Source organism: Arvicanthis niloticus, chromosome 25 (genome assembly GCF_011762505.2).
Source record: "Arvicanthis niloticus isolate mArvNil1 chromosome 25, mArvNil1.pat.X, whole genome shotgun sequence".
Lineage (NCBI taxonomy): Eukaryota > Metazoa > Chordata > Mammalia > Rodentia > Muridae > Arvicanthis > Arvicanthis niloticus.
The window spans coordinates 38,051,781-38,074,634 of record NC_133433.1 but is presented as its reverse complement, the minus strand read 5'-3'; the positions used below and the strand labels follow the sequence as shown (position 1 = coordinate 38,074,634).

Below are 22,854 nucleotides of genomic sequence, written 5' to 3'. Positions count from 1 at the left end.
TGATGGTGTGAGATATGGAGCATGTCTTAACTCTAATTAGAATGTAATTAATTACTGCCATAACATCTGTGCCACTATTGTACCAGTGTCTTGCAGGACAGTCACTATTGGAATTCACAAGGTTCCCAGCTAGGTAAAATTTATTATTAAATTGGAGTAAAAAATTTAAGTGGATAAGGGAAAAAGTACAGAAAGACAGTAGCCAGAATTTTAGTCAGAGGTACAGCAAGTGCAAACCTAAAAGATCAGAGTCAGTATTATGTGTTCAATGTCCCAGGACAGCACAGAAACCCATGGAGTAGAGGGGAAGTAATAGGAAATTAACACAGAAAAGCAATGGGTCCAGATTGTGCGGCAAATCATATACCATTGTAGAACTTCTACTGAGATATGAAGATTCTGTAGTGTTTAGAGAAATGAGATAACGATTTTTCTGTTAGCAATATTATCCTGTTCTGTACAGAAGTGGCTGCAGATATTGTATTTAGAAGCATGTAGAGTGTGAAAAGTTTACCAATCATACCCATAAGAAATGGCAGTTGACTTGGACTATGATGGTACCTACAGGGTGATGGAAGATTCTGAACATATTTGGAAGAGAAAGCTAACTCACATTACTGTGAGAGTAGATGTGGATACAGAAAGGAGTGAAGACTGGTTTAAGACTTGTAACTGTGTTATCGGCATGACTGAGAAGCAGAATTTGAGGGCTGCACAATCTGGAGCATGTTGAGTCAACATGTTTACTGGCTATGGAAATAGGATATACTCAGAAATATCATATCCAAAGAGTGTCTTGGCTCTCTGATCTCATGAAATCCCCCTCTCCTTGTACTACACTGAAGATGATTCAAATATTTTTATTTTGTGTAAGAGGGTGCATGCTTCTATCTTCCCTCTTTGCATTCTGGACAAAAACCAAGGTCAATATATAAAATCATCTGGCCTGCTAAGAGAAGAAAGGGCCCTTATGCCAAGTGAGCTGCAGGATCTAGCTACTATTCATGGCAGGAGCTGGAGGAGTACATATGGACTGGATCCTAGGGGTGCTGGATCAAAGGTATGGAACATCAACTTGAATAAAGAGAAGTTGGTGTGGAAGCCATCTCTTGTGTTACAGGATTTAATACCCTGTCAAGGAGCCTGGGGGATGGTACTAGCATGCTGATAAATTGGCTCTTGGAAGGCTAGAGAAGCAACACCACACTCTAATTTAGAAAATCTAGAACTGCCACTGCAAACAGAAGAGAGAGGAGAGAGACATGACTGTTCCTGGAACAGGTATATAGGCCATAAAACCCACCCTATAAAAATTGGTTATCCCTTGCCAAGTTTGTATACCTGAGGCGCTTCTCAGAGACCAAGGCCAGTGATTTCCTGTGAGGGAAGTCCTTCTCACAATGATGGCTTCATGGCTATTGTTTTCTTCACTGGTACCAGGAGAATTTATGGCAATGTGCTTAAAGAACAATTGTCCTAGTGAGGGAAGACTATACAAATACTTCAAGAACTGTTACAGTGTATTATGGTCATACTCTGACTCCAATCCTCCCTCTAACTCCTCCCAAATCTACCTGCCACCTCCCCATCATCTCCAAAATTCATGTCCTTTTTATCTTTTCTTTTAAAAATAATTCAAGTCTAGTCGTTCCTGCTTTTATACTCATGGTGTGGTTCTATCCACTGGAATGGATGACTAAGCAGGGATCAGACCCTAAAAGAAAACTGACTTCCCACTAACTAGAAGCCACTAACTACCAATAGCTCCTCAGCTTGGAATGGAAGCTCATGACCCACCTCGAATACACACAAACACACACAATCATGAGTTCTTTTTGTAACTTTTTTGAGATATAACATATCTCAAAAAATATATTGGGTATATTATAAATGGGTATATAAAATGGGTATAGTATAATTTACCCATTATCTTTCTTCCCTCCAAACCCTTTAGTACACCTCTTTGCTGTTTTTTCAAATTTATGGCCTCTTTCCTCATTAACTGTTGCTATATACATATATGTGTGTCAGAAGATAGGGTGAGTGAATTCCTAAATCTATAAATATAATATGCTCTGTCTGTATAATGTTATTGTATTTATGTTTTAGGGCTGACCATTTAGTATTGAATAATGAACTGATATGCTCTTCCCTGGGGAAGATGATTTCTCCCACTCTCAGCATTCTGTAGTTGCCTGTAGTTCTTTGTGCCAGGCTGAGGACTTTTGAGCTTCCTACACTAACAAGCACTCATCCATTGGCACACCCACTGGTGTCCTCCTTGCTCAGCTCATTTTTCGCAGTCTTGTGAGTGAGACTTTATGAACAGAGTCTCTGCCATTTTTAGGACAAGGCCTCACAGCAAATTCCCTGATTCTCTAGCTCTTATTCTTTCCACCTACTCGTCTGAAATGATCCCCAAGCCTTCCTTGCTAAGATCTGCATTATATTGTAGTTCATATCTGTTGGGGCTGCATTTTGGTTGTGTTCTTCTGTAATGGTCTCTGGTAGTTCCAATTGTCCTTGAGAGGTGAGGTATCTTATTTTTAGATATAAAGATGAGTATTTTGAATGCAGTTAGGGATTATACTGTTTTAGTAAAGTGATGGTTCTAGGTTCTCTTCCAGTATCCATGACTTTCCTAGCCCTGGGTCATTGGCTAGGGTTCCAGTACCAGGCATGATTTTCCTCTAGTTGAATGAGAAAATTGGATTTTCTTAATGGAGATTTTCTTGGTTTCCCGATATGCTGGAGATTTGATCTGGAACATCTTCCTAAGATTCAAATGTTAAAGGCTTGGTGCACAGTCTGGCTCATTTAGAAGGAGGAATGGACATTAGGATGTACCCTGGAGGGGATTGTGTGGCACTGTCCATGTCCTCCTCTTGCACCCACCTATAAAGTAAAAAAAAAAAAAAAGTGATATATTTTACTACTGCAATGTAGGCTATAGGACTAACCACTCAGGGTGAAACCTCCACAATCATGAGTCACAATGAAATTTTCTCTCCTAAGCTGATTAAAACAGACCTTTGTTGCAGTAACATGAAGTTGACATACTACCTAATTTCTGATTCTTCTTTTATTCATCATTTTCTAAAGTATCCTCACACATACTATGTATCCAATGTAGAAAACTTTACTGGAAAATTCCATTTCTTTTTAATAAAACCTCTAGGAAGAGAGGTTTTTTTCAACTTCATTCGATGCTATATCTTTATTAGTATCTCTCTTTGTATATTATTGAGTATCCTCTTATGATTATAAAGTGAGCTACAGCACTGCCCATATGCATTTATATTGTTGGAAATTGTTGAGTGGTGTGTTCCAAGAAGTATACAAAAGCCTCAGAAATCAACTATACTAATTACTGGTTATTGTTCTAAGTATAGAATGGATTTGTTTTATAATTGTGGTGTGGAATGCCATACATAGTTTCTCACTTTGGGTAATTTGCACTGGATAATCAGACTAATGTACACACTGATAGCACGTAGATATATTTGCAAAACAAACCTCCCTGTAGTAATGCTAAGCGATGTTCTGAGTCCATGAAAAATAACTTTCTTTTCTTGAGTCAAAGAAAATGTTCTCCACCACTAGCTCAAAGTAATTGTGTGTCATCCTTTAAGAAAAAGTTGAGTTTTATAATTATAAGCCAAATCGGTTTTGTCAGTGGCTTTATTTCTGGCCTTCACAGGAAGCCTGACATTTGGAAAGCTTCCTGGAGTCTTCCATGATTGTCTGTCTCTATTTGCTGGGTTAAGTCTTGTCTGTTTAGTAAATCACAGCACCAATACTAGGAAGCTCACAGCTTCAAAGAACTGAACTCAAATCTGTTTGGAGAGCAGTTAGCACTCTAACCACTTGACCATTCCAGTCCCCAAGCCATGTGCCAAGCAATTGCCTATTTTTTAAAAAATTGCTAGCCTGCCTTTTTTATTGGGAAGAATTCTTTATATACTCTACATTATGTTTCAAATACATGTTTGAAACATGTATTTGAAACATTTGAAAAATTATGTTTCAAATACATGTTTCAAATACATGCTCTGTGATTTTCTTCTTCATTCTTATCTTTTGAAAAGTCTTTTGAGGAGTATGATATGTGGTAGAATGGGCGCAGAGAGCTGATCTTATTGGACCTTTCTTACCAGAATGTGCCATGGAAACTGATGGAGACCCAGGGATGATCTACATCCTAACTGGTACCTTCTGACACCAGAAGTTTTACATTTAAATGTGATATAATTTACTAGTTTTGTCCTTTAAATTTGCACTCTTAACTAGTTGGCAAAACTTTGCTTCCCCTAAGGTTATGAAAATGTTGCCTCACACTTTTTATAGTATAAGTTTTAAACTCATAACTTTTCCAGAATTATTTTGATGTAGTAAGCCACCATTACCCACAAAGCCATGGAGAACATCAACCTAATTTGAGTTGTATTTTCCTCAGTTGAGTGATTGCCTATTTTTTCCTTAGGGAAATGCCTATCTTTGCCATTCCCACATTGAAGGTCACTGTTGCAATGAAGTATAGCCTGGAACACTGTAGCACTGGCACTATAGTTCCTGTTTTAGTCTGTTTTAGTAACTGTGATGGTGGCTAATGTGGGTTACTGAACCTGGGTACTCTGGGCCAAGAACAGAGCAGGATAGCACCAAATTCTATCCTGCATCTCAGAATGGCACGATTTAAAACATGAATTATTTATTTCCAAAATGTTTATTTAGTATTTTTTGATTTGTGATTAATGGTGGCTAAAGAAACTGAAAAATAAAGACTGTTATAATGAGGAGTACACATTGTGGTGGACAAGTGTTTGGGGTTTTGTTTGTTTGCTTGTTTCAGATAAACACCCACTCTATTGAGAAACATACCGTCATGATAAGGGAGCCATGGAGTGTGTCTGTTTCTGTCCCCTCAATGTGGAACATCTACATAATTCCTTCTATCTACATTTGTGTTTGTATTGATAAGGCCACAGCTGGAGAGTACCAAGTTGTATGACAAGACTTTGAAGCCAAGACCATCAGGTCTCCAATTTTGTTTTTGCTCTTTTTCCAAATAGTCTTTACTCTTCTTGGTTCTTTTATTTCTATAAACTGTAGAAATAATTTCCCTGTTTCTTTGTAGAGCTTTCTTAGTGCTTTGATGGGGATTACATTGTTCTGATAAATTTAGGGAAAGATGGATCTTTTTGTGCTAAGTCTTTTACTCATGAACACATTATAGTCTTTCCTTCACTCAGATCTTCTATAATCTCAAAAAAGTGTTGGTTTCATGCACGTTTTGTAGGCCTGTTAGGTTTGTCCTTAGGTATTTTTTTACATCATGATGTTATTCTAAATGGTTTATAGATGTGTCATTAACCTTTGACTGGCAACCTCACTATATTTACTTCCTTGTCCTCAAATTATATTTGTAGAGTGTTTTGGATTTTCTTCAGATACAATCCCAAGGCTGCAGAGATGGCTCCATGTGTAAAGTACTTGCCTTCAGTATGAATACCTGAGTTGAAATCCCAGAAGCCATACATGTAAAACCAGGCAGAACAGCATCTATAATCTCAGTGCTCCTATGTTAAAATGAGATCAGAGAAAAGAGGTTCCTGAGAAACTCACGGGCCCACTAGTCTGACATGTACAGTAGCAAGCAAGAGACCCTGCCTCTCAAATAAGTTGGGAGACAGGGATTGATATCACTGACCCACACATATTTGCTATAGTACTTATGCACCCACACATGCACAAGAACATAAATATGTACACACATACAAATCAATCAATCTCTCTCTCTCTCTCTCTCTCTCTCTCTCTCTCTCTCTCTCTCACACACACACACACACACACAAAACACACACACTCTCTCAACCAGTTTTAAAATTGCAGCCCTGTTTTTGTGAAAAATACTCTCTTTTCAGTCATCATGCCTTTGGTTTTATATTAATCATCTTAGTCTTAATACAGATTCATATTTCTTGGCCCTTGCCAATTGGTTTATGGTGTTCTGACCAATTATAATATGTCCATAGGAATTCTTGCCCTGATTTTCCAGGAAAATGCTGGATGCAGAGTTTAATAATCTCCACCTATTTTTTATTTCATTCATCTGTGAGATCTCAAAACAAGTGCATTTCTGGATCTACAATTTTAATTGGCTTATTATCTTCTGGCTTGAACTGAAAATAGATTACTATTGAAAACAGACTAGAAGACATATAGTATGAACCTGAGATTTCTTTTCCAATGTGTTGTATTTTTTTTCCGGACCCTGAAGTTTTCACAAATTTCACTTATAGAAGTCATCCTGTGGTGATTCTATTGTGAATGTTCTCTCCATGTGGCTTGTGTGAGTGAGTTAACTCAGGTATATGTCTCACAATAGTAATAGCATTTCAAATTAGAATTCCAATTTCTAAATGGAGTCTTTTCTCAGGAATGTAACCCTAAGAGTTCTCATGGGTATATACAGATCCTATGAAGCTAGTTTAATAAAATCAAACCCCCAAAATATGATGTTTAAAGTGGTTGGTGCATTGATTAAGTCCCCCGAAGGGCTCTGGGTGTTTAAAGCAACAGTTTGAGTGAATAGAACAATAAATGCAGAGCTGACTGTATTTTTCTCTTTCTTTCTCATCTGCTAGAAAAATATAGATAATAGAGCTCATTTATTTTCTTTACATTTCAGAGCTCTGCAGATGGGAAAACACAACCCAGTGGAAATGATTTCTGGCAACCTTGAGAAGATATGTTAGCATTCTGTGGCATTTCTCTCCGTGACATGTAAAGCATGGCTTTCCCTCATTGCAGTGTCACAGTGAAGTGTCACAATAAAGCCAAAATAGTGTGCCCTCAGGGAAAACTAGAAAGGGACCATTTTCCATGCACACACAAAGGGTAATATTTATTATAAAGCCTTTCAGTTTAGCTCCAAATGCTGTCTGGGCTGTGAGTACTTTGCAGTAGAGAAATGCACAGAATGTGAGATTTAAAGCAAATGTTATGCGTAAACCTAATTTATGTAAATGTAAATAAAAAGTAAAAAAATAGAATGCTCTCATGGACATGTGTTCATCTAGTCTGCAGAGTGCTGGGAAGTGCCTGCATCAGCTGGTGCTAGTTGAACCCAAGGAACGCTGAACTGGGGGCCACACTGCTCTGTCTTGACCTGGTTGGTCAACATGGAAACTCTCTCTTTAGTCCTTAACATTTATAATATAGAAACTACCCTCCCAACTTGCTAGATGGGAGATTTAATGTTTCAAATGATCCACCAGTTCAAGGCAGTTTGCACAGCCAGGATCACTGAATCTGTTTCAGTACCTTTAATAGAAGATAAATCTAAACCTGTACTTTTCGATCCATTAAATTTGTTCTTCAATAGTTTCATACTTGTATGTATGTATTCTGATCACTCTTACTCTACCCTCCTATCTCTCCCTCCTACCTCTGTCATTCCAGCTTTTCCTACAAGTCTCTTCCCCATCCACCTCTTTTTGTTTTGTGACCTTCTGAGTTTAACCAGGCCCATCCACCATGGATATAGAACTATCCAGTAGAGCCTGGTAGTCCCATCTGTGGGAGCACAATTGAAGACGATGATCTACTCCTCCCGTAAAATCTATAAATAGCCAGTAATTCCACAGTGATGGGTATGGCCCTGTAATTGACTAGCCTTGTGCAGGCCCAGTGTAGGCAAATTCTGTTGTTGGGAGAAGATTTTTCAATGGCTGTCATGCCCAGAAGGTAGTGTTTCACAGCCCTTCTCTTTTTGATCCAGCTCTTGCATTCTTTCTATCCACATCTAGTGTAGTTTTCCCTGAGCCCTGGGGTGGGGTGGGGTATATAAATGTCCTGTTCAGCAGTGAGTGCACACTTATTCTTAGCACTCTGAACAGCTACGAGTCTTTGTATTTGCCAGTGTTCAAAGAGAAGTTTCTCTGATAAAAACTAAGAATAGCATTTGTCAGTGGGCATAAGCATTATTATAAAGCATGAATTTGTACTTTTTGATTTTAAAAACATGTACATACCTCTTCACCCTACACTCAAAAAATATTATTTTATCTAAATATTGAGCTTGATTTTCATCACCACTGACAGCCATCACATAAGGGCCAAACTACTTATCCACTTTAGGTCATGATAAGATTTTATCTGTTTAAATATGTATTTTAACTTAATTATGTTTGTATGTATATGTCTGTGTGTAAGTGTATGAACGTGTGGAAGCAGGTGCTGATAGAAACCAGAATCAAGTCTCTGATTCCTTGGAGCTGGAATCATATGCAACTATAAGCTATCAGCTGTGGGTGCTAGGGTCTGAATTTGAGTCTTGGATGGCACCTGCTCATAGTTAAGGCATTGTCTTCCAGCCCTTACCACTTTGTTGTTTTTCTTAAATTGCTGCAACTCAATATTATCTCTAGACAAAGTGTTGCCATGTAAATGCACCTGAATATCACTAGCCAATACCCAGGTTAAGCACTTTTCCTTCACCTAGAGAGCTCTGTTTCTACATATTGTCAAATGAATGCAGAATTTATCCAAATATATTGTTCTGGTCTGGCAATATGGGGGATAAAACAAGCCTTGAGGTCTTACACACTGGGTTCAACTGTCAATCCCACCAGTTGGTAGTTTTGCTTGCTTATTGTGGAATGCTGCTTTCTTTGTAAATGAGTAATCTTATATGATAATGTTAAATATAATACAGTCTGAAGGACCAGCCAGCTTGTGTGCAGCCCCTATCTTTAAAGAAGGGAATTGTATTTCCAGGCTGACTAGCCCTCTTTAACTAACTCTACAATGAAAGGCTTCTGATGCCAACAAATCCCTTTCCTCTATCACCTTCATCTTCTTAAATGTTATGATAGTGATGCTATTTGACATGAAATTCACCTTTTTAATGCATTTTAAATATGTGATCCACATTGTTGACCTGACGGAGTTGTGTAACAGATCGCTGAAGATTCTTCATTTTGCTCAATTAAAATTTCGTGTGTTTATTAGTAATTCCCCACCCCATCCTTCAGCATAAAAGAAGCAATATTTTCATTTATTCTTTGAACTTTTCATACATTTTATGTAATGGATTTTGATTACACACATCTACCACTCCTTCTCTCAACCCCTCCTAGTGCTCCCAACTTCAGGTCCTCACATTTTGTTGTTATTAACAACACCAAGTTCAGTTAGTGGTTCCCAAGTGTGTGTAAGTGGGGCCGGGCCATGCATGCCCTGAGGCATAGACTACCTACTAGCAGCCATGACTCCAAAGGAGAGTGACCTTTTCTCAGGAACAAAAAGGTTCTAATGGTTGGTCCCCTGGGGTGAGATGCCTGTGGCACCTGCCCACGTTCATATTGGAATTTTGACTGACTTCATACTGTACAGATTTTGTGCAAATGACCATGGCTGCCAGGAGTTGATGTGTGCAACAGCCACGCCCTGTCTAGAAGTCAGTATTTCACAGCTCTCCTCCCCATCCACCAGCTTTCACATTTGATTCATTCATTCTTCAGTGATGCTTTCTAGAGCTTGGTTAGGTTAATACTGATTCAGCTTCAGCTGAGCTCCCACAGTTACCTATAACCTAACCAAGGTTGAGTACAATACAAATCCAAGAGTGGAATCAAATATTCAGAAGGCAGTTTGACACCATAACTATTTAGTGTAACAACAATAGTTTACCCACTAGGTCCTGTGATCTCCCCAATCATGAGATTTTGACAGGATTTATATTATCAGGCATGAAATTTCTCCTGTGGACCAGACCCCATATCAAAATACAAAGTGGTTAGTTGTTCCTATAGCATTCACACCATTATTGCAACACTGGGCCTGTCTTGCCAGGCAGGGACTGCAACAGACCATTGATGCCTTTTCTTCCCAAGGTAGCATAGAATATTTTAACATATAAAAGCTCATTTGTAAGGTAAATGAGTCACATTTTCTCTGGATATCTATGACTTATTTTGCGTAGTATAATATCTTCAAGATTTATCCATTTGACAAATATGGCAAAGGAAGATGGTTTAGAAAAATCTTTCTAGGTTCTATGTTTTTTTCTTTTATTTTCTGTTTCCTCCCTTGGAAGTTTTTGCAACTACTTTTTAAATATTTAAGAATGTGCATCTCACTTTACAGACCAGATTTTCTGAACATGTCACCATCTTTGCATGGTGGTCATGTGAGACTTTCTGGCCAGTTGTTGCTATTACCAAGAATTGTTTTTGAGCTGGAGTCAATAAATTGTTTCTCTGCTTTCATAATTCTCTCTCTTGGATTTCTTTTCATGTGAAGCTCACTCATTTATCTCCACAGAGCATTTAGTAAATATCTGTCATAGAGTCACTATTAAAATTCTATGATCTTCACAGATCTTGCCAGGAGAGTGTTTCTCTTAACTTCGCACAGTGAATCTCCACTAATTCTGAGGGAGGTGAATGTAAGACATCTGTGTTGAAAGGGCCTCCCGTGGGAGCATTTCCAAATAGAGACATGTGAGAACAGACATAAAGATAGGCTTTTGGCCATTTGTGTGTGTGTGTGTGTGTGTGTGTGTGTGTGTGTGTGTGTGTGAAATCCAATCTTATTTTTCTGCCTTTTATTTGTTATGTGTGCCCAATGGGTGAACAATCCAAAGGCACCTTGCTGTGTGACTTTTCACTTTTTTGTGTCACTGGATATGGATTGAATGTCCATAGCTTGTTCCCTTGCTCAGTGGCTCTTTCAGTCAAGTCAGTGCATATGACCTGTGGTGTCTCAAATCTGAGGCACAAGCACAGGAAAGATAAGCAACTTTAGTGTCATCTCACCCTTGGTGAACCTGTAGTGGCACATTCATTGTACCTAGTGGTGTAGTTTTCACATTATCTGTTTCTTGAAGCTTGAAAACTGGTTTAAATCTTGTTTTACCTCCCAGATATATAGTGAAGTGAAGCAGAGATTGGCATATGCTTACTCAGGAGTCATGGTGAGTTTTTAAATACTTCTGATGGACTGTAAAGTAGACTTTTGAGAGAGACTGATAGCAGTAATGATAAACCCTATACTCCAAGTTCCGAGTTTCCAGGTGCCTTGATTTTTACTTGGTGAAAGTCAAACACCAATCAACAATGAATGCTGTTTTACTGTGTTCTTAATCTGCCCTGCTCTGCCCGCCCCAGGGTTGCATATGATTGCTCTATGGCGAAGAAGAGGAGAGCTGAAGAGCAGGCATTGGGAGTGCCAGTTAACAAGAGGAAATCTCTGTTAATGAAACCCCGGCACTACAGCCCAGACATGGACTGCAAGGAAAACCCAGACAACAGGAATGAGGATGATGGCGTTCTAGATACGAATGACCACTCCACTGCAGGTAGCAAAAGGCATGGCCCAAGCTTTATATACTCCTGTCACCAAAGGTTATTCTTAGTCCATGGAGAAGTGAAGTTCCTATCACTGTTAAACTATATATTTGGGATTTGGGGAAAAAACCAACAATTGTTTCAGTCAATATTCACTTATTAAGGCTTCATTTATTTTAATCAGATTCAATTTAGAGTCTGTAGTGTTAGCCTGAGTGTGCCATGAACTCACTTCAAGTCATGGTTAGGTTATGCTTCTTTGCGTAGAAGCAGCCTTAAAGCTGAAGAGGCTGTCTGAGTAAATGCCTAAATCCAAAAGAATACTTCAAAGGACAGTATGAATTTAAGCTTCAGGATAACTCTTCAATGATAAAGCCCAATGTAATATTCACAAATACACATACATTTATTGTCTATGTATACAGCTAAAACAGTAATACATAACTTTTTCAATATGTTTAATATTATTTATCCCCAAGATATAATAGTAGTAACATCACTCAATGTAGGTGTTAGATAACCTTGATATTTTCATATACTTCAAATAATATTTAGAGCAATTGATTGTAGAGGTGATCAAAAGCTGTTATACTTGAGACTTATTCAATGGGAGAACAATATAAAAAAGATACCCCTGTGCCTATATTTCTAAAATCAGTAATTTAAGTTTATCTTTATAATTCAATTCTTTGCACACTCTGCAAGTGTCCTTTTTTAAATGAGTGAAATATAGTGGGAACTTTAATGGCATAGAGTTTGTTTATTCTCAGTTCTCAGTTGCTAGTAAACACTTGTATCCAGGAGTTAAATTGTCACTGATTGATTAATGCATGAGACTAAAGTGTCAGATGTGCAAAATCTCAAAAACTTATGAAACCTATGAGATATAAAGCCTGACTAATAGAAATTTGAATTAGACATGCTCTTGTCCTATTAAATATATACTTTTACTGAATGTGACTGTTTAGGTAAGCAACATATAATAATAGTAATAAATGATTTATTCAAAAACTTAAATAAAAGGTAGGACTATTTATAGGTCATATTTTTACAAATAGAATTCTAGAAATAACACTAGATATTATTTTTAAAGATACAAACTCATAGACGGGCAGTGGTGGCTCACGCCTTTAATCCCAGCACTTGGGAGGCAGAGGCAGGTGGATTTCTGAGTTCGAGGCCAGCCTGGTCTTCAGAGTGAGTTTCAGGACAGCCAGGACTACACAGAGAAACCCTGTCTCGACAATCAAACAAACAAACAAAAAGATATAAAAACATATAGACTGAGAATAAGTTTTGGTCAGAGAATCTTCTTTATCTTGGCTAAATATTAAAGATTCCATGATCAAAACAGTATTTTCTGATTTGTACATGGCTAAGGACATTTTTAAAGCTTAATTCTTTTAGTATATAATTTTAAGCCTCAGAGTTCATATTTAAATTATAATCATCTTTAACTTCTTAAAATTTCCTTGATCTGGCCACTTGTCTGTGTTGAACCATGGACACAACAGATACAATCTGATCTTAGGGGAAGTTCTTAGAACCAGTTCATGAAGTCAAAGATGTTTTCAGACCTCACGCCTTCTGTTATATCTAATTGATTATCATAAATACGTTGTATCAGTTAAGTGAATATATTGTTCAAATGTATTTGGTAAACTGTTTGGTCACAAGCACTTACAGACATCTATGTGTACACTTACAAAGGCTAATGGTTGCATTTAATATTAGAACTACTATGATAGTGATGCTGAAATTACCATAGTGACTATTAATTTTCAGCAGACACATTTAGTTCATTTCACAGTGTCACATTGTATGTAAAAACCTGTTCTTAGTGTTACAGATGAAATCATTACAGACTAAAGAGATTTAAATTTGAAAGTAGCACAGTTTGCAGACTCCAGGAGAAGAATGTACTTAATATACAATCTAAAAGAACAAGTGAAGTCACTCTTTCTCAGTTATCCTCTGTAAGCTCAGTCCCCCTTGTCCATCCTCCCCTCAGCATGCATGCTGGGAAGAGTTTTCACAAGGTCCAATGTAGTTGTGATTTCTAAAAATGACAGATCATAAATGTTCTTACCCCAGGTCAACAGAGAAAATACTTTTACATTGCCTTTAGCTTTTGAGAAATTTTAAGCACATCCACAGAGGGAAAGAAACCAAGCTCGATGGAACAGCAGTACACCTAATTGTAGTACTCCTTGACTCCAAGCACTCCAAGATCTTTGTCCTAACAGGAGTGTGTCTAGTTGAATCTTCAGCTGCACAGCTCAGATACTGAGAGGATAAAGTACTCATGAACGCTAAGGCCCAGCTCTTGCATCTGGAAGTGTTTTGTTCTTCTTTATGGCTGTACCCCACACTCTAACTTGACAAAACAAAAAACAAAACAACAACAACAACAAAAAAACAAAAACAAAACAAACAAACAAACAAACAAACAAACAAAAAACCCTGCTTGTGGTTACTAGTGTGGGTAGTGAGAGATCCCTGCACCCTGAACTGATGAACACCAGGAAACAAGACAAGCTCAGACACCTGGAACACACAGAAAATAAGAGTTGTCATGGGTTCAAAATATACTCATTGTGGAGTTCCCAGGAGTATGACCATATGCTTGGAACCTAGAAATGCCTCCCAAGACTCAGAAGTTTCTAGGGGCTGATATCATACTTTTAATATGTCATCATAAGAAAAAAAAAACAAGTAAAGAACAAACCACTCAACTTTAGAAAATCAATTCATTTTTCTACAGCTTTTATTCCTGCCAAAGTTTTATATTCAAAAGTTCTAATAAGTGAATTTGCCTGTTATGTTCCCTGGTTATAGAAGGAGAACTGAACCCAGTGATCATAAAAAATACTTACACTAAGGAGTTTATTCTAAAATTAGTGTAATTTTCAGAAGAATATTAAAGTTGTTTTGATTCAGAGTAAAGATACATAGATACATAGATAGATAGGAAGATAGATATGAGAATTTATTAACTACAAATAGGATTAGCAATCACTCATCATGGAAACCTTGGTTTAAAATCAGGAAATATATGTAAGCTGCTGTATACCAGCCAAAAGCCTATTTTTTAATCTGCACACAAGACAGTTTCACAGCTCAAGCCCCTGCCCACCACAATGCTTGGAAGTTCACGCTGGACACCGAGAGACTTAGGCCATTTCTGAAACTGCCAACCTATGCCCTGCTGGCTGTTGACCCAAAAATTCCTATCTTTGTGGTATTAGCAAAGTTAAGGTCTGGTTGTGTGAGTTTTGCATTGTTTTTATTTCCATATTTTTACCAATAACTTAAGGATCATTGTTCTTTCCAGCCTAAGTTAACTGGAAGTACATTTGACTGTCTCCCTATAAATTTATTGTGGAAAAAAAAAACTCAATTTAGAAAAGTATTCTCTTTATATTCTTAGTACTTTCTCCTAAGAATGGCTGTGTTACATGAGCAATCTCTTAAGGCATTTCTTGGCTTCAGGATACTTGTATTATGTAATAGAAACAAAGACACAAACTTCAAGCCATGTGGCCCTTGATCTTCTCTCAGCCCTCTACTGAATAGCTGTGTGATCTTGAGCAAGCCAGGAGAGACCTGGAACTGCAGTTTCTCTGTGAAACAAACTGTGAAGCAACTTGTAGACTGGGAAATAGAGAATGGTGCACTGTGCTAGGCACATCAGTTCATTGTCCTAGGAATGGGTGCTGGATCATCTAGTGATTGTCACATCCTCATTCTGAAATGCAGCCCCAGGCACCAGAGACCAAGAGGTGACTAGGGTCATGCAAGCACACACTGCCTATCTAGAGGCAGACATGATCTCTAGATCTCACTTAATAGCTTCTAGCTTCTAGCTCAGAGGAGCAGATGCTGGTCTGTGCAGCAGACCTCAGTGGATTTTACAGTCACTTTGCAGAGCCTTCCTGTGACCACTGAAGTTTCCTAGGAATGATTTCTAGTGATGAAAGCAGGCCAATTATTCATGTTGAGGAGCCTACTAGTCCCCTGGTGTTAGAGCCTTGGAAAATAGCATCTGAGGAAGGGAAGGAAAGCCATCCCTTACCAAGTGCCTGTTGTGTGTTCCTGTGATCTCTATAGTGACTTCACAGACTGCTGCTGTCCCTGTTTGCAAATGGAGACCTCAGTCAGACTCAGGCAGGCTAAACAGCCTGACCAGCAAGCATAGACACTAACAACAAGCTTAAGCTTCAACCCTCTGTGACAGACCATACTACTCCCCAGGAAAATAATACTGCCAAGTAGAGAAAACAGGGGGCCATGGAGGATCTAAGAGAAGCCAGCACCTTGTCACAGATCTGTCATGTTTAAATGCTAACTTAGGGGTTTTTCTCATGCCCACAGTGAAGATTGGAAAGGGTTTTCAGAACAAGGAAAGTTGGTTTATGGCTTATCCCTATCCCTAGAAACCAATGTGTGTGACACATGTAAGCACCCCTAGCTTCTCTAGCTGTGAGGCTTCTCTCTTTCTGAAGAATAATTAATAAATATTTTCTCTTAGCATATAACAAACAGTTGAACCAAACAATGATGTAAACTGGAAATGACCCAAAATGCAAGCAGTTGGCAGTCACTCAGTGAAGTGCATTGTCGTGCACATGTGCGAGTTTGTCTCCCCGCCTCTCGGGTGATCTGCACTTAATAGGAATATTTTAAACTATGTAGCTAAGCAACAGAGGTAATTGTTGCTTTCTAGAGCTTTTGTTAGCACTCTAACACAGCCCAAATATGCATAATTAGGTATAATGTCTATAAATCATTATTGTACACATGTGGGTAGTTAAGTGGAGTGAGAGAATAGTTCAATGAATTGAGCATATTCACTGAAAATGCTTTTTATTTGTTTTCTGTAGTTCATAATACTTTAAAATTATCATAACCCTTTACACTTTCTCTTAATAGCCAACTGTGATATTGAGAAAAACTTCATTTGCATTTTAGACTATGTTTAATATATTATTTAAAGCTGGAGTCGCTCTGATCCGGATTCAGTAGAGGATAGGCCCATCCTATCAACGTTCTGTGCTTGTTTATCCAGCCTCTTTTCTAGGAACTGAAATGTTAAATTTTTCAGTTTGTGTTGAATAGATCCCAACAAAAGACTGCACCCTATAATCAGCATTATTTACAGGGACTAGTGTTGTGGCTGAATTCTTCTCCGCATCCAAAAATGCTTTTAGTTACTATGGCAATATTTACTTGATCCTGGCAGTCCAGTGTTGATTTAGGGAGATAATTACCAGAAAGGAAGATGATGGAGATGTATTTTTGAGTGTCCTTGTCAGAGACAATGTTTATAAAAAAAAATTGAATGAGACAAAAAAAATGCACATTGTCTCCCAGGCAGACACCCTCTGCTACAGCTTCACGCTGAATGCTGTACTTTCTTTCCCTCCAAAGATATTTATTAACAAAGAATGCGCTACACTTGGTGTCTTTAACAGTCTGCAAGAGGGCGTATCATCTTATGCTTCCCATCCCCCACTGGCCTTTGAAATGCAGAAATGGTTGTCTTTTTGTTTGATGTTTTTTGTTGTTGTTCTGGTTGATATCAGAGGATTCTTGGTGATCTGGTTGGTAGATTTTACAGCCTGGTATACACTGAGAATCCACATGCTCAGTGGGATAGTTTGCACTGGGGCAGCTTTAGTAAACTGACCATACGTATATACATACATACATACATACATACATACATACATACATTCAAGTAAAGGAGTAGTACTGAGCACTTAAAGGTCTGCTCTTGGTCACAGTACCCAACTTGTTTATATCTGACATACTCAAACCACCACTCCAATTCATCCTCTTTATAACACAAATACATGCAGCTATAAGATAAAAAAGTATATTGCTATTTAAAATGTCAAAGCCTGATGATTATCCCATTTATGTTTCCCTGAATACAGCATTGTAACACTGAAGAATAAGCAGGAAGTCTTGAGAGCTTCAGAGTCCCTCAGTCACGACCTCTGTGTAGAGCTGTTTGTATCTTAGTTAGCATTGCATAAAACCTGAGAATATTCTCTATGGTGAATTTAATTCTACTACTCTTCAAAGATACAATGCTATGATCCAGGCAGTGTGTAGCATGCATATTCAAGTTCCTCCTGGCTGCTAAGATGTAGGAATGTAAGAGGGTATAATAGCAGGAACTTTATTGTGGAACTATCTGGTCAAATACCAATTTCTGCCATGACAGTGCTCTAAAAGAATTTAGCTTTTTATTTACAGAAGATTCAGAAGTACTAAGCATATTTTATTCCACAGTATTTATTTTTTTCTCATCATTATTTTTAAAATGAATAGACACTACACATTATGCATTGTTGTAGGTATAGCAGTATCCATGTACTTACATATGCAAGCATGTGTGTGTGCACACACGCATGTGCACGTGTACATGAATTGTAATGCAAGCTCCTTAAAATATTTTTGGCTTCTTGGTCAGTGATCTACTTTTTAGAGGTAGTATCTCACTTGAGGTCCAGACCAGCCTTTAGCTTGGTAGCCTCCTGCCTCTCTTTCCTAGGTATTAGGATTATAGGCCCCTGCCACTATGCCCTGATCCTTTAAATATTTTTGTTCTGTTTCTTTTCAATGTCTGTTTTCTTTTTTTCATAGATGGAATCATGGTAAAGCCCATGGATGAGACTCTTCATTTACGTGCACAAGAAAGCTCTCTCCAGAAGGAAGACCAATATACGTGTTATCCAGAGCTCGTGGTGAAATCTCTGATGCACTTAGGCAAATTTGAAGAAAGTGAGTCTGTGCATACCACAGGTGAGAACTTAAATGCCAGTGGCATCCAGTCTTTAAAAGCAGAGAGTGATGAAGCAGATGAATGCTTTATGGTTAATTCCGACAATGGAAGAGACAAAGTCCACCATTCCCAGCCACCTTTCTGCAATTCCGGTGACAGTGAAAGTGACTCTGACAGTGCAGGGAATGGGTGGGGCAGTGGCTCCAACTCATCAGAAGACACTGACACACACAAAGGCCCCAAACGCAAGCTGACATACAATACAAAGGACGTGTTGGAAGTTCCTGAGATAAAAGCTGAAGATGACAAGTTTATTCCTTGTGAGAACAGGTGTGATTCTGACACAGATGGGCGAGACCCACAGAACTCTCACATGGAATCCTTGGCTATGAAAGCCCAGCCTTCCTTCTCAGAGGTTGCAGAGGGTGAGAGCCTGGCCACAGCAACAGAAGAGCCTTCTGTGGCGGAGAAAGCAAAGGGGAACCTGAGTTTGCTGGAACAGGCTATTGCTCTCCAGGCTGAACGAGGTTCTGTCTTCCATCACACCTACAAGGAGCTGGACCGATTTCTGCTGGACCACCTGGCAAGGGAACGGAGGCAACCCAGGGTTACTGATGCCAGTGGAAGACAAATCTTTAACAATAAACGTAAGCATGTTGTTATATTCATCTCGGGAAGAAAGTTGGTTAAGAGTTTGAAATATTAAATATGCTTATTCTTTCTAGATTAGCATTTTGACAACTTAATGTAATTTTAAAATAAATTCATAATTGCGAGAGACCATTCCTTTTTTTTTTTGCAACCACTCTTTCGGTTGCTGTCAGCTCAAGGTCTGTGGATGCTATGGTATCTTAACACCTGAAAGACATGTATCCCATCTGATTTTCTCACTGAATTAGCTCTTGAGAATCACATCATACCTCTTAACAGTGTTTGAATGGACATTTTCACATGATTTTAATATATTTTATTAGACAAATCATTCTACCCTTTGTTCTGGGCTTATGGTGTTGCTTGAAAGCTTCAAAAACAGGCATCAAGTCACTTAGAAGGCAGGCAAGATGTGCTGAGCCTTCTTAGGATAAAACTGGAGCTAATAGACTTGTAAGATGATGTTCTTCCTAGCTCACCAGGAAGAGCCCACAGATACCTCAATCAGACTTAAACTTACAGACAGAATGTGCTTGGAGAAGACCTTAGATTGCTCTACCAGCACCAGGGGAATGACATATCTTCCCTGATGGAGGACTATGCCTGTTCTCATACAAAAAGCCTACACCATTAGTGAGTGATATTCCTAGTAGTCCACTGGCGCCCAGTTAGATTCAAACCTTCAAAATTGTTTTTGGTTCAGCAAAATTTTCTGGAGATTGTTGGACCCCATGGAATCTGATAACCACAGAATCAGGGAAAGATAGAAGGCAATGCTGTGGCCATAGGTCTCGAGGGCTTAGAGGACTGGCATCTGCTTCCTTAGACATTCTCATTGGGGTAAATGACCCACAAGCTAACTGTTTGATAATTACAAGTCCATGTTGATACTTACCTTCTGTTTACAAATACTGCCTTGCAACTCTGAGAAAATAGACTAAGTATAGTAAGGATACACAGTATAGTTTGTTAATTTTTCTTACCGTCTTTTTAAAAGATAAACTAAAAAAATCGGAAAAAGATGGCATTCACTGTAAGTCATATTATATTGGTTTTAAGATCTATATTTCCCCCCACTTAACATTTTAGAAATCTGAAGGGCATGCAACAGTTTAGCGTTCAACATTTTTTTCTTTTTAAATCACCTACAAAATGATGTTTCAGCTTGCTATGGATGATGTTTTACAGGAAGTGTTACCTCATGTTTGTAGAAACTTTATTTTAACTTGAAGTGCTTGATGATCTTTTGGTTACTTTAAAAAAAGGTTTTAAAAGTCATGTATGTTTTCAAAATTAATAATACAACAAGGTGTGTATTTAGCAGCTTGGGGCACTGCTGGGGGGGGGGGTACTGGAAGAACTAACAGGATGTCCTATGGCACAGGCCTGGCATTGCTTTAGCGTTCCAAACCCGTGGAAGGTGAGCAGGCTCAGCTGAGCCAAATAGGTGCGATCCATGTTGCTGTGTGTGCATGGGTGTTGACACCTGCAGAGCTCCACATTCACACACCCACTCCTTAATGCTCTTAGAACCAGAAGTCTGGGGGCATTGTCCTTTGACCTGCATTCTGTATTTACAAGTGATCATTCTGGCCACCCTTTGTTATCTTCCCTAAAATGCTATTCTGATTTTGGACATGCCTTAGTCATGGACTCCTCTGTTAAGGGCAGGACATTAGGATTTAGCATGTTGTTCTACCCGAGTCTACAGAGGCGCTAGTAGTGCTACAGCAAGTTTGTTAAACTCTGCCACTGAGCATTTGATGAGGCTACAGTGTAAGCGCTGTGTTGCCCCATCATGTGGCACTTGTCAAGTAAAAAGAAGCAATAGGAACAATGGGGCCAGTCTGCCTGGTGTGAAGGAGGATGGTCCCAGGCAACCAGGACACAGTAGCCCTGGAATATGAAGTCCCCTCATTGTGGAGTGCTATACAAAGAAAATGAAAGAAGAGGCGGATGGGAAGCTGCCCTGAGCCTGTGCTCTGGTTTCTTATCATGCAAACAGGTTCTGCCCTCCAGAGCATTTCATATGCAGCTTTGTTTGGGAGGCCCAGGAGAGGGCCGCAGACAAAGGTGTGTGGTGGACTGTCTGTCAGTGGGCCCCACCTGGGCAGGTGCCAGCCCTGTTATCTCCAGCACCCTTTTTGGCTTCCCTCAGACACACAGTGTGCCGAGGAGGGGGAAGCGCTCGGCGCCAACCCTGTCAGTGCTTAGAAATGTGGTGTCATGTGGACAAGATCCAAGAGAGGAAGCACATCAAAACAGACACTGCAGTCTTCTCTCTGCGAGTGGCTCTTCACAACGCTGTCACAAAGGCCCCTCAGTTCACTCCCACCAAACTTCAAAGATGTTGACCAGTGGCATATAGGTTTTACATGCCCAAAGTGGACTTGAAACTTGGCAATATATTTTCATGTATTAAAACTTGTATGTACAGAGTTATAAAACATCACCATCTTAATATAGTTTTTTTCTCTTACAGAGTACAGAAAAGAACATGCCCACACATCAGTTGTTTCAGTTCAGTCTTTTCTTTAGTTATTCATGCTGTTCCAGGGGTATCCCTGTCTTTGCAGCAATCTCCTTTCAGCCTCCTGACTGGCCCTGAACTGTCAGCACTACCTACAACTTGGAGGATCCTCAGCCCCTCCTTCTTTCCTGAAACCATGCCCCCATGTAATTGGATTACACACAGCCTGCTGTGCCCCATCTGCCTAGGACTGCTTGTAATCCAACAACTGGAGTGACTTGGTATCACAGAGACATGTCTGCTTGTGCAGTGTAGTCCCATGGAGATGGCTGACACATCCCATGTCATTGGCCTACTCTGGGTGGTTCCAATTTCCCATCCCCACGTGACAATGCCTTATGCCTACTACAGGGCAGCAGCCCTGTGAGCAGGGTTATATAGATTACTTATCGTCACCATGGGTTTCAAGCCTGCTCAGTATTCTTGTTGGTGTTGAAAGTCCGCATCCCTTCTGAAGGCTGTTTTGCTTCTTCCTCTGAGGACTTACATACTCCTTCTCCTTTGTCTCCCGATGAGTATCATCCTACATGTTAGAGCAGTTTGGACAATAAAATTGCATTCCTGCGTCAATTTTAGTTACTACATTGGCCATGTGTATGTGTGTGTACATGTGTATGTTATATAAATGTTCATGTGTGCATGTATGTGTGTGCATGTGTACACATGTGCATGTATGCTCATGTGTGTCCATGTATGTGTATGCACATGTGCATGTGACTGTGTGCATATATGCATATGTGTGTTTGCACAGGTGCACGTATATACATATACACGTGTCTTTTTGTATCTGTACCTATACATGTGTTAGTGCCAGCCTCATCCAGATTCCTATTCTGTATCATTCATGTTATGCATTTATAAGCCTCTCTCATCCTCAACTGTATGTACCAGGAAATCAGACCCCTAGTATCTTCAGCCCTCCCATCTTAAGGTTTTGTCCTGTGGCAGCTGGCACTACCTAAGAGCCCCATCCTTAGCGGCACTGAGTCCTCAACTGGCTTAGAAGCCCCACTCTCCATACTTCCCTCTCCTCAGATACCCTCCTAGAATATTTCCCCCTGAAAGCTCCCATCACCTCAGCTCTGAGTTTCTGCAGCAGTAACCACAGGTTCCCACCATGGTCACCTCACATATCCCTAACCAAAAAAAAAAAAAAAAAATTATCTTGGAGCACTTGGTTGTAAAGCTTGTCTTCTCTACCCTGCATCAGCCTCCTGACCACTCTCCCTCCCCATCAGCTGCTTTGCAGGAACCAAGCTCAACTTTTATGTGAATAGCTAGTTCACTCCCAACTTCAGCTGCTGCCAGGGACCCAAAGGGACAAAGCCACAGAGGCCTTTTGCCAATATGGTGGGCTCTTTGTCTTGTAATTTTAAATCTGCCATTTCAAAACTCTTTCAATAGAGGATGGTTCAAGGTTAAATAAATTATCTTTTCTTGTTTTTCTTCTTTCTTCTTTTCAGGAGCATGTTCACCTTCTGGCACAAGGTGGTGTTTCATAATAAAAATTTAACTATAGTATGTGA

At 39.3% G+C, this 22,854-nt stretch overlaps 1 protein-coding gene across 3 annotated transcripts in view; it reads left to right on the top strand.

Moving 5' to 3' along the window:
- The window catches only part of St18 (ST18 C2H2C-type zinc finger transcription factor), a 110,346-nt gene that overhangs the window by 30,435 nt on the left and 57,057 nt on the right, over window positions 1-22,854 (top strand). For 2 of the 3 annotated variants that reach the window (XM_076924421.1, XM_076924419.1), the window contains exons 4-5: window positions 11,175-11,365; window positions 18,009-18,794. In XM_076924421.1, coding sequence (XP_076780536.1) covers window positions 11,175-11,365; window positions 18,009-18,794 — 977 coding nt within the window. Of the gene's footprint in view, window positions 1-10,955; window positions 10,982-11,174; window positions 11,366-18,008; window positions 18,795-22,854 lie in introns of those variants that run through there. The other variant, XM_076924420.1, reaches the window with a different exon arrangement.